This window comes from Corythoichthys intestinalis, chromosome 1 (genome assembly GCF_030265065.1).
Source record: "Corythoichthys intestinalis isolate RoL2023-P3 chromosome 1, ASM3026506v1, whole genome shotgun sequence".
NCBI classification, from domain to species: domain Eukaryota; kingdom Metazoa; phylum Chordata; class Actinopteri; order Syngnathiformes; family Syngnathidae; genus Corythoichthys; species Corythoichthys intestinalis.
This window is the reverse complement of record NC_080395.1, coordinates 43,755,946-43,767,484: the sequence shown is the minus strand read 5'-3', so window position 1 is coordinate 43,767,484 and position 11,539 is coordinate 43,755,946. Positions and strand designations below refer to the sequence as shown.

Genomic DNA, 11,539 nt, shown 5'->3' with positions numbered 1-11,539 from the left:
CTAGTACAAGTGGTTTAGACATTGCAATGGAATTATTAGAAGTACCGCACATATTAACAGGGGTGGGTAGTTATATACTACCGTTTTGCCTGTAAGGTTGGCTTCAGTTGAATCATTTTCCCATGTCAGGGTATTTTATGTACAATCAACTTTTGAATATATTTTAAAGACCTTACTTGTTGGATTCCATTGACGGCGAGAGACGTCCAATCCTTTCCGACTGGGATAAATGTTCGTTCATTTGCCCCTCCCAGTCAAAATGGATTGGACGTCTAGCACTGTCAATGGCATTGAAAGATGAGCCTTCATGTACAGTCCTCCTAGTTTAAATGAATCGGATGCCTATTGTTGTCAATGGAAGGCAATGAGTTAAATACTGCATTATGAAAAAAAACCCTCTAAAATGTTACTAGAGCCAATAACCAGAGTGTGTATTTCAGTTTTAATGGATTATTTTTCTGTATTTATTTATTTTACTATTGCACAAATTTATAAATGGATGTTCAGTGGTACCTCTACATACGAAGTTAATTCGTTCGAGGACTTTGTTTTTAAGTCGAAATGGTCGTACGTCGAGCAGGATTTCCCCGAAACAATACATTTTAATTCTATTAATTCGTTCCACACCCCGAAAACCTACACTAAATCCTTAATAAGTAATGCTGTTACTATTGCAAATAGTAATTACAAAGAGCAAAACATACATTATGAATAAAAATCTGAATAATAATATAATAATACCTGTAATAATGTAACAAATCGGGTTCTAATGTGGCGGATGTTTTTTGCGTGATGTACCTGAACGCACAGTGGGGCTGACGGAAGAGTGAGAGAGAGTACAGTTAAGATATTACTTTCTTTTTATACGCCCTGTTGTTGCTGGCAGTTGGCGTGTTGTATTGCATAAGTTCTGAAATAAATGATTTAAAACCTGAAGAAGCTGGCGATCTCTTTGGCGATGGTATCACAATAATAATTGTCACCTTAACTTATAAAGACTGGCAAACGGAGGTCGGAGGAGTATTGTCAAGCAGTTCACGGACGCGCACCCACGCTCATATTCAACATTCCATCTTCATTTCATTGGTAAGTCTCACCTTTCTTTTTCACCACCTGCTTTAACATTCTTGAAGCCCATGTTGATTTCTCTCACAAGAAAATCCACTGTGCGCCCGTCTTGCCGGAAAACGATGAAATTGCGACGCTGTCATGAATCGTCATATTTCGAGCATTTCGTCAAATGTAGAAACAAAGGGCGAGTCAAATTTTACGTTGGTTGTCAAAAAGATTGTGTGTCGAAGCAATCGAATGTCGAGGTACCAATGTATTCTTAAAAGATAAAGAATGATTATTAATAATGAAAATAATATAATCATGATTCAGACCTTCTTTGCGCGACACCTTATCAGAGGGGGCCGAGCTTCATTTAGTAATAGCCGAAGACGGCACACACTCATGTCGGATTTAAACTTGGATTTTCTTACGATGGGATTTAATTACGACAGCTGTACCGCATGCAAACAGGAAGGCTTGTCTCAGGAGTGATTTGTTCGAGAATGCAAGGTAATTTATTCACAAGAAATTTTCTTCTTTGTTTACACATAGAGGCGGCTAATTTTCGTAACTGACTAGCCTGATAGTTTTCTTTTAACCAAGAATCGAGAATGTTTTACATCCATATCTATAAAGAATTAAGGGATTTAAGCATTTATTCACAAGAATTTTCGCTACAAAAGCTCTTTACGCCAGGCGGCCGCTAGCCTCATTCGCTAACATAGTAGCATTGTATTTCGCAATATACGTAAAATAAACGCTACCTGCACGGTTTCTTTGCTTTTAACCAAGAATCTACACTGTTTTACGCCCATATCTAAGAAGAATTGGGGATTTAATCATTTATTCACAAGAATTTTTGTCAGAACAGCTCCTGTTTCGCCAGGCGGCCAATAGCTTCATTCACTAACATAGTAGCATTGTACTTCATCAATATATGTAAAATAAACGCTAACTGCACGGTTTCTTTGCTTTTAACCAAGAATCGAGACTGTTTTATGTCCATATCCATGAAGAATTCGGGGATTTAAGCATTTATTCACAAGAATTTTTGCCAGAAAAGCTCCTGTTACGCCAGGCGGCCGCTAGCCTCATTCGCTAACAGTATATAGTGTATAATGATAATAAAGGGCTATTCTATTTTATTTTATAATAAGTTGTTATTGTATATACAATTTATTAATAATAATATATTTATATATTATTTATAATTGATTCTGCATGTTTTCCTCAAGTATTAAGTTTCTGATGTTAAATTGAGTGATTTATTAGCTGTTGAAAACTTGCAGTAGATAGAAAAAAAAAGTTGCTATTTTGGTCAAAAACTTATATGTTAAATATTGCTACTGATCCTGAAAATATAGGTATTGTCTCTGCATTTGGTGATTTTTGTGCATCTAGTGTATAATCTGAGACTTTTATAGCCATTTTAAGTTGTGTTATACTAATATTAAAAACAATTAATCGGGATTTAATAAGAGAATGACTTAGAATTTTTTAAATGCTGCTGCTCATGGATACTCATATATGGCTAAGGTAGGTGCCTGTTTTGGTTTAAGGTCGGTAGCCGCTTTGGTTTTGTAAAATAGGCCCCCTCCGAATCGGCCCCGTTTCCTGTGTCATGTCAATAGGTTATGAAGTCTATGCTTGATATTTCCTAATCGAGATTCCCCCCCCCCCCCCCCCCTTTTTTTTGTGCCAAATACGTCCTCTTACTCACCTCTTACTGTAGTAGTCAAAATATTATTTCCTGTAAAGTACCCTGAAGAGTAATGGGGGTGTTGGTGGTAAAATCTGTGTTTTTTTTGTGGGGGAGGTAAGGGAAGCATTTTGCTACATTTGTGGATGTTTATTGTTAGGTTGGATGGAGGCGCTGCGTGTGGAGGATTATCACCTGCAGGAGTGAGTACTAGTGTCGAGTTGTAGTAGTAAGTGTAGTGCTCATTTACATGACACGCCGATGGTCGTTTGGCACCCCCGTGTCACTGAGGAAATAGTGGCACACAATGAAGGTGTCAAAGAAGTGCTCGTGGAAGCGGGAGATTAAAAATGCACGCACGGGGGTGAAAAAGAAGAAGAAAAACTCACTTTGCAAGTTGCAAGCAAACGGTGCGGAAAGCAAAGCGGTGATGAGGAGTGAATCACCCACGAGTGGGTGTGGCGCGTGTTCCTCCTTAACTTTATGGAAATGCGTGGAGTGTGGAGTGGAGAGTTAGCTTGCAAAAAAGAAAAGGAGAAAAAAAAAAAACAGAAAAAAAAGGCCGGCCCTTGGGTTCTTTGGCCCAATGAAAGCGAGCCTTGGCTGACACCTGGCTATAAACCCAGAAAAGGAAAAGCCCAAAGTCCACAGCGGCAGCAGCAGCAGAAGCGTTGACTTACTTTCTCATTCGTGGGGGGACGCAAAGGAAAGGCGAGAAGTGACGACGACGCCGCCGCCACGATGACTTCCAGTGAGATTCACATGCCCGGCGAGGTGAAGAGCGACCCGGCCGCCCTCATGGCATCCCTGCAGCTCATGCCCGCGCCGGTGCCCAACCCGGAGATCAAGTACACCAAGGTCAGTCGCGCCACCTTGCATCGCCCGCTCAATTACTCGCTCTAGTATGGCAAGAACGGCTCGAGCACTTCCAAAAATACTAAAAAAACATAACTAACTTTAAAAAAAACTTCGGATGAGTCCAAACTTTACGGGGTAAAAGCAAATTGGGGACTGAAAAGTTGATTTATTGTCAAATAAAAAAGAAACGGTGGCACAACCACATAATAAAAACAATGCACTCTATTTATAGAAATACAACAAATAGAATCGTTTAAAAGAACCCAATCCGATATTTTTTTACAACAATCTACAAAAATGTTTTAATATGAAACAAGGTGCAGTCTTATTTCACTCACTATATAATTTATTATACTTCCACCATCAAAAAAAAAAAAAAAACATTTTCAAAAATTTAAAATAATAAATACAGAACAATACATTGGACAAACTTTTTTTTTTTCATTTTCTGTTGCATTATTAAATTTTTTTTTTTTTTTTTTTTTTTTTTTTTTTTTTTTTTTTTTTTTTTACCGATTCTATAAAATTCTCATTTTTTCCCCTGTACGTTTTCCTACTTTTGGCATTTTTGATATTCTTATATTACTTACTTTTTTTCCGAATTGTTATCAACATTATCATAGTTTGTCATAACTTGTCATTGTTTGATTTTCACATATTGGAGCACTTTTTTTTTTTTTTGCAGTGTAGTACAGCACATGTCACATTGTCCTTGTTGTTGGGCTGCTGTGTCTACAGTGGTCTAAAAAATGGTATAAGTAGTATTTTTGTGCTACATATGGGTACTTTTTGTCATTTTTAAGGGTCAGTTGTATACCATCCTTGTTAAAATTATCGCTTTACAATAATTTTGCATTCCACAAAGAATTTACAGTAAATCTTGATTTGAACACCCAGAAAAAAAAACCTAGAGCTTACAGAAAAAACATTAAGATCAGATTTAGATTCAGCACTACAAAACTATACAAGAACAAGTGTTTGCATCAATTCAACAATTTTGGTGTTGACCAATAATGACTAATATGTTTTAAACTCAACAGTTTGTATTGTATTTTAGGTCTGCCTGTAATATTTTGCCACATAATATTAGAAACATGTCAGTTTTATTCCGTTGTTCAAGGTTCTTCAGAAAGTTGCTGCTAAAATAATACATAAAATGTCGTGCAGAGCATTTTAAAATGATGAACACTAAACATTTCTGAATTGTCTTTATTAAAGCGAAACCTTCATAATTTATGTCCAATTTCTGAATGATGTGCTTGTAAATTATATTTCTTCTAAAACAAACAAAAACCTTTGCAAGTCTCAGAGAGAAGCAACCATTAAAGTGTCATTAAATTACCAGCCACAAAAGTCCACCATGATTACAAAGCACCATTGCAGTAGAAGTGTGTATGTTTATACTGATCACTGGCTCGAAACGTTCATTTCACATTACCAAAATTGCTGTCAATCATTTAGAGCATCGGCAGGGATAGCTGGAAGTGAAGTTTTAATATGTGTGGTCCCTCACTCCTAAGAAAATCCAATAGTGAAACGCCAATGGAAGGGGAGACAAAAGTTGAGCTGTAGCGAAGGGTGATATCGCAAATGTTTCTGGACGTGGGAGGAGAACAGAGATGCAGAAACAGCTGGAGTTAGGAATCACGCAAAGACATTCGTTGGACTTGTGGAACAACTCTGGCCGCCAAAAGAACCCGAAAACAATGTTTGCGTTGACAGAATTGCATATTTGTGCTGAGTGATTCAATATTTCAGTGTCAACGCAACACTACCAGTTCTTTTTTAACAGTTTTGTCAGCCTTAAAGCATAACTAGTCACATTTTTAACACTTTATAGGACACTCATTGAACTCATTGGTTGCCATTGACGGCTCTAAATGTCCAATCCATTTTGACTGGAAAGGTTGACAGCGATCACTCGCCATTGGACGATAGGCATTCCCAGTTTAAATGAATAGGATGTCAATTGTTGTCAGTGGCGCCAATGAGTTAAATATTAAGGGGAAAAAAATCAACTTTAAAGTGTTTATTGGATGTTCATTTAACTGTATAATTTTTAAAATGAACATTTCATTAATTTATACATTTATGTATCCATATATATACAATTGAGACGTGGCGTCCTCATATGTGGACCATTTTGGATGATATAGGCCACACTAAATGTTAATTTAAAATGTGATTTCTATGTATGTGAATGCCATGTCTTTACGTGGCAATGTTTTTTTTGTTTGTTTGTTTTTTTTAACCCTTTATACCTATTGTACCAAATTAGTCACATTCCAGAGCAAAACAGCCTATATGGTTTTTTTATTTTATTTTATTTTTTTTATTTTTTATTTTTTACAATAGATACCTATTGTCGCGAATTTGCATCATACCTGAATTTTTTTAGAATTCTTTTTTAATTGGATTATTTATTTATTATGTATTTGAATTAACTTTCAAAACTGATTTAGCATCTATCTTGAAAGCAAAAACAGATGTAAAACATACTTATTATTATTCTTATTATTTAATTTTGGCGTCAAGGGGTTGTATTACCAAAAACAGTCACTTGCCTTATCAAGGGTTAATCATTTTAGACATTGATTAAAAAAATATAAACAAAACAAACAAGAACATTACCGTTGCAACCTTTGTATATTCCAGACAGAACGCGGCTACTGAACAAAACTTTAGACACACTAGACACACCATACGTTTTCCTGGATTAAAAAGAGATTTTTTGAAGAATTTAAACTTATTTTGCTCCCGCAGTGGACTGTACTTATCATAAATTATTTTTTAATGTTGTATCTTCAACTACAGAGGTGGAAAAAAGTCAATATTTTGAAAAGCCGAGGAGTAGAAAGTAAACTTAATTCAATAAAACCCCTGAAAAATCCACTTCAGTACCGTAATGAAGTAGCCGTACTTGGTTACTCCCCAGTACTGTTGGGAACAAGTGTTTTTTTATGACAGTGAGATTAAAGGGCAGCGTTGGATGATAGTGTGGTGCAAGTCCATTCACTTCCATAATTGCTCTCTTAACACATACCTCGGTGCCACAAGTGCAAAGGTCACGCCGTCGGCACCTCTTCCATTCCCTCGTACGGGAGGAAATGTTTGGGAGCGACTTGGTGAATTAACCCCAAGGAATTTGGATCATCCGGTCCCGGATGGTTTGGTGGACACAGGGGGCACAAGGGTCCTGATTTATGGGCACCCCTGGCGTGGGCTCTCCTGTTCTCCATCCCGATGACTGGAAGAGAAACAGCAGAGCATTGTGGCTCACCGGCCCACGATGGAGCCAAATGCTTTATTATTATTTTGTTAAAATAATACACTCTCACATATACGGGTTAGAAATGGAGGATGGCAAAATTTGGGAAAAACAGCAGTTTTTAGAATCACCGTTTCGATTTCTTTCAGCTAAAATGCAACAGAACACATTTTTATAGATAGATAGATTTTAGGTAAACTGGACTTGTTATAAGTAGTTACAACTCAATAGTTTGAGTTTGCAATACTAACTTTGTCAAATGAGTTAGGTCAGAGTAACAAGTCACTTTTAATGATGAACAAAAAGTTATCGGTTAATAGTCAATATTTTAAGTAAACTGGACTTGCGTTGAGTAGTTAAAACTAAAAAAATTTTAAGTTTACAATATTAACATGATAAAATGAGTGAGGTATGCTCAAAATAAAACATTCGGAGAATTTAAGAATTTAAGTCAAGTCTACTTAAGTTAGCATGACTTATTGGAAATTTGTTTATTTATTTTACAATGTACAGACACTCGGTCACACAGAATAAATTTAACCATGATAGAGCTAGTGACTATTATTTGGTAATTGAAAAAAAAAAAACAAGAACAACAAAATCAAGACTTGACAACCACATACATATCTGAACATCACATTTTGGGTCATGTCATCACAAAATTACCATTTGGTACACAAGCCTGGCCTACACGAGGATACATGTTGACGCCAGGTCTCAATTATAATTACGTATATTTTCCATTCATTATTAAGCATAATTTTTATATAATTTTTATTAACAAACAAAATTATCAATGAATAAGTTGTTAATAAAAATTAAAATGAATAAAAGCAGAAATGCACTGTGAGTATGCCTCTCAATAGCAGTCTTAAAGTTGATTTATTTATTTATTTGTTTATTTATATATATATATTTCTTAACTCATTATAACTGATTTCATGCCATTGACAATGATAAACACTCAATTCATTTAAACTGTGAGGACTGGCTGTGACTGCTCCAATTTCAGTGACATTGATGTCGCTAGACGTCTAATCCATTTTGACTGGGAGGGGTGAATAAACGTTTGTTCACTGGTAGCCAATGGTAGCCAACGTGTTTGATGAGAATATACAATTGTAATTATTGAAAAAATAACAACCCGATGACAGACTGTATTTTCCAGAATATAAGTCACACTTTTTTCATAGTTTGGCTGTGTCTGCGACTTATACTCAAGTGCGACTTATATATCTTTTTTCTCCTTTTCATTCTGCATTCTTTGGCTGGCGCAACTTATACTCAGGTGCGATTTACAATCCAAAAAATAAGGTACTTATCTCGCGTCAACACAAGGTTAACACAATTAGCTTAATGATATAATTTCTGCTGAGTCATGAAGTTGACTTTTCCATCCTCTTCCTCTAAATGGCTATAATGGTTTCAGTAACAAGGTTGCTGTTTAAACTCTGAAAACAAATTACAAACTGTTAATTCTGGAATGAGCATGAGGGTGATACGTTGAGTGTCACGGTCATTGACTCACTGGGCCGTTGCACAAACTACAGTACGCAGCGCAACGCAACAGTGACATCTGAGTGACCCTGGAAACATCTTCCGTCGAGCTGATATAGTATTATCATTGATGATAAAAAGCGGCTTATGGCCATTGAGATTTGCTTCTTATCCTTCTCACCCAGTCGCGACCTGTGCTATCGGTCGCGTTCTCGTAACACTTGATTGAAATCTTTATGAAACAAAATATTTGAGGATTTTCTTGGAGTCTTTCTTTGTCTGTCACTGCCCCCACATTTCCATAGCATGAAGGCTCCAACAGCTGGCTTACAAGACGCAAACAGTTTAAAGGTTGTCGGGACCACGACGGAAGCCATAAATAAAGTGAGCCATGATAGATGATACCGATGCTGTTTGCTGGCAAGAGAAGGGAGGAGACGCTTGTTACAGGAATAATTAAGAAAGAGGAAGGAAAAGCTTGTTGGCTTTCAGTGATGATATTTTGGGGGGTGCAGTTGTCAGTGGAAGACAGTTTACAGATATAGACGCAGAAACCTGCTGTTTTTAATGAAGTGTGTGCATGGCAAAAGAATTGCTGAATTAAGTACAAAGCATTGCAAAATCACAATTAAAATAAAACTGAGGTCTATCGTTGTCAATGGTAGCAAATGAGTTAAAATATGATTACGAGTCTTCAGAAAGCATGCGTTTTTTTCCTGAAAACTACAGTATATCTATTATTGTAAGGCATTGTCACATTATACACAGTAAGAGCTTCACGCTGCACAAAAATAAAGGAAAATATAACAACAACTATAAAATACTTTGCTTAATATACGGGATTGTTTTATGAAAATGTTTAAATGTTGACTAAAAATCATAAAGTAGATGAAAGAAACAGGCCTGACAACAATGTTTATTTAGCACTACAATATGTTTTTACAATGGCTATGGCTAGGTGTGTGCATGTGCTCAACTTAGTAAAGAAGTAAAATACAAAGACAAAAACCCCAGTGAAAAAAGAAAGCACAGTAGTTTATTTTAGTGATTTTAGTGTCATACATAGTTGTATTTAGTGCATATTGTATTTAATTCAGTGAAACTTTTCATACACCACTAGAGGGAGCCTGCATACAACCAAGTAGTTGTTAAGATAACAACATTTTAACTCATTCACTGCCATTGACAGCGATAGATTATTTTATTTTAGATCATTTTAACTGGGTTGGATGGTATTAAATGATAGTGTTTCAGAGCCAATGATGGCGATAGACGCCAAATCTATTTGGATCGGGGGGGGGGGGATGCGGGGGTGGCAATAGATTATTCCAGTCCAAAACGATTGGACTACTATCGCCAACAATATCAACCAATGACTTAATTTTTTAAAGACATTTAAGTCATTAGATCAGTAGGAAGGTTGTTTCATTAGTGTTAGTGTTATAAGTGGTAATATGCCTACGTTACTGTTTGGTCATTGTAAAAACTCTTAATTTTTAGAGCATGTCCAAAATTTGCACCCATTTACAAAATACATTCCTGGTTTGGACTGAAACTTTAATAGGACATATTCGCCTTTATAAACATACATATTGTATACACCATATTTTTTTCAGAATATAGCTATAACTACATAAAGTAATTTCTTCAATATATGTCATTCAGCACCTACTCCCCCCCCCCCAGTTCGGTTGAACTAACAGTTTTTACTTCAAAGACCGGTTGTAAGAACAGAAATTATGTACCCAAAACAGGTCAATTGGACTTACAACATCCCAAAGTGGTGCATTTACCATATTTTTTTGGGCTATAAGTCACACTAGCCAAAAAATGCAGAATAAAGAGGAGGGAATAAAACACATATAAGTTGATATATATATAAGTATGAGAAAACATATTAACCCTTCATAGGGCACTCATTGAGCTACCATTGATGGAACTAGATGCCTAGTCCAAAATACAAGTTTCTTTAAAAAAGTGACAGTTTTTTTCCAACCATCAGTATTCAATCAAAATTGGGACATTCCTTTGTTGATAATAATTTCACCTCTGCTAATACTGCAGGTCTTATTGCACAATTACAATTTTTGTTGTTGTTATATCTGTTTTTTGGCGCGCCTGTTCAGACAGCCTTTCTCCATTGAGCCCGTTCAAGTATTAGCAATGCGCACTAATTCGGAGTCCGACACACGCTAAGCAAACTGACCAGCATGCGCAGAAATATCAAAACAAATGACTACACATGCTGGCTCTACTTCATTCCATGGTGATCATAATTTGATTTCCAAAAAGAGGACACAAATAACACATAAATAATCCCCGTTCATTCTCATATTCAAAGTTCATATGGATTGATAGAACACATGCATGCACTGTGCGTGCGTGACGCACAGCCTTACATGTGTGCGTCAGTTTGCCCTGACTCAGCCATGTAAGCAATACCGAAATATTACTTATTTGGCGCACAGAAAGAAAACTAAGCATTATCAGGCGTATCCTTTTCTTCATTTTACAGTATACATTTTTTTATGACTGTGGACAAGCCCGCCTCCTGCGTAAAAGCCGAGTTCAAGCTACAGTTAGCTAACGCTAATGCACAGCTATCGCTGCCTTCTTGCCTGCCGCTCTCGCACTTTGCTGACGTACGCAATTGGCAGACTTGACAGTTCAGACTGCCGCCACGTTCTGGAAAAAGGTGGTCCAGATCGGATTTAAACCACATACGAATGTGACCCAGGTCAGATTTGAAATGGTCCACTTCTATGCGACTTGTCCCATTCAAACCAACAACTTAATGCCTAACTCAACTCGGAAAAACAGAAAAATTGGATTCTTGCATTACGACCTGCGGTCTGAACCAGCCTAATTGTTATGCAATTAATCAGTGTATCTCAACTGGTAGGTTGTGACCTAAAAGCGGTTTATGCGGCCTCGGTGGGTTACCTAACTTACCTCTCTCTTTCCTCCTTGCTACGAGCAAAATTTCTAATATCCGTTTGCAAGAGCACTGCTGTGTGCGTCAAATAGAAATAAAAATAAAACATCTTGTTACAGATTACAGGGAGTGCAGTAACAAATGAAATGCTTGTAAAACAGCTGGAGATTATGACGAGCACACATTCAAAATTGTTAGAGGTTATATCCCAAAGATAGGCAATTAATTC

General features: G+C 36.6%; 1 protein-coding gene across 1 annotated transcript in view; it reads left to right on the top strand.

Moving 5' to 3' along the window:
- Positions 1-3,391: 3,391 nt before the first annotated feature.
- aldh1a2 (aldehyde dehydrogenase 1 family, member A2) overlaps positions 3,392-11,539 on the top strand; it is a 75,283-nt gene continuing 67,135 nt past the window's right edge. The window contains exon 1 of the mRNA XM_057833108.1: positions 3,392-3,610. Coding sequence (XP_057689091.1) covers positions 3,494-3,610 — 117 coding nt within the window. The 5' untranslated portion in view covers positions 3,392-3,493. The remainder of the gene's footprint in view (positions 3,611-11,539) is intronic.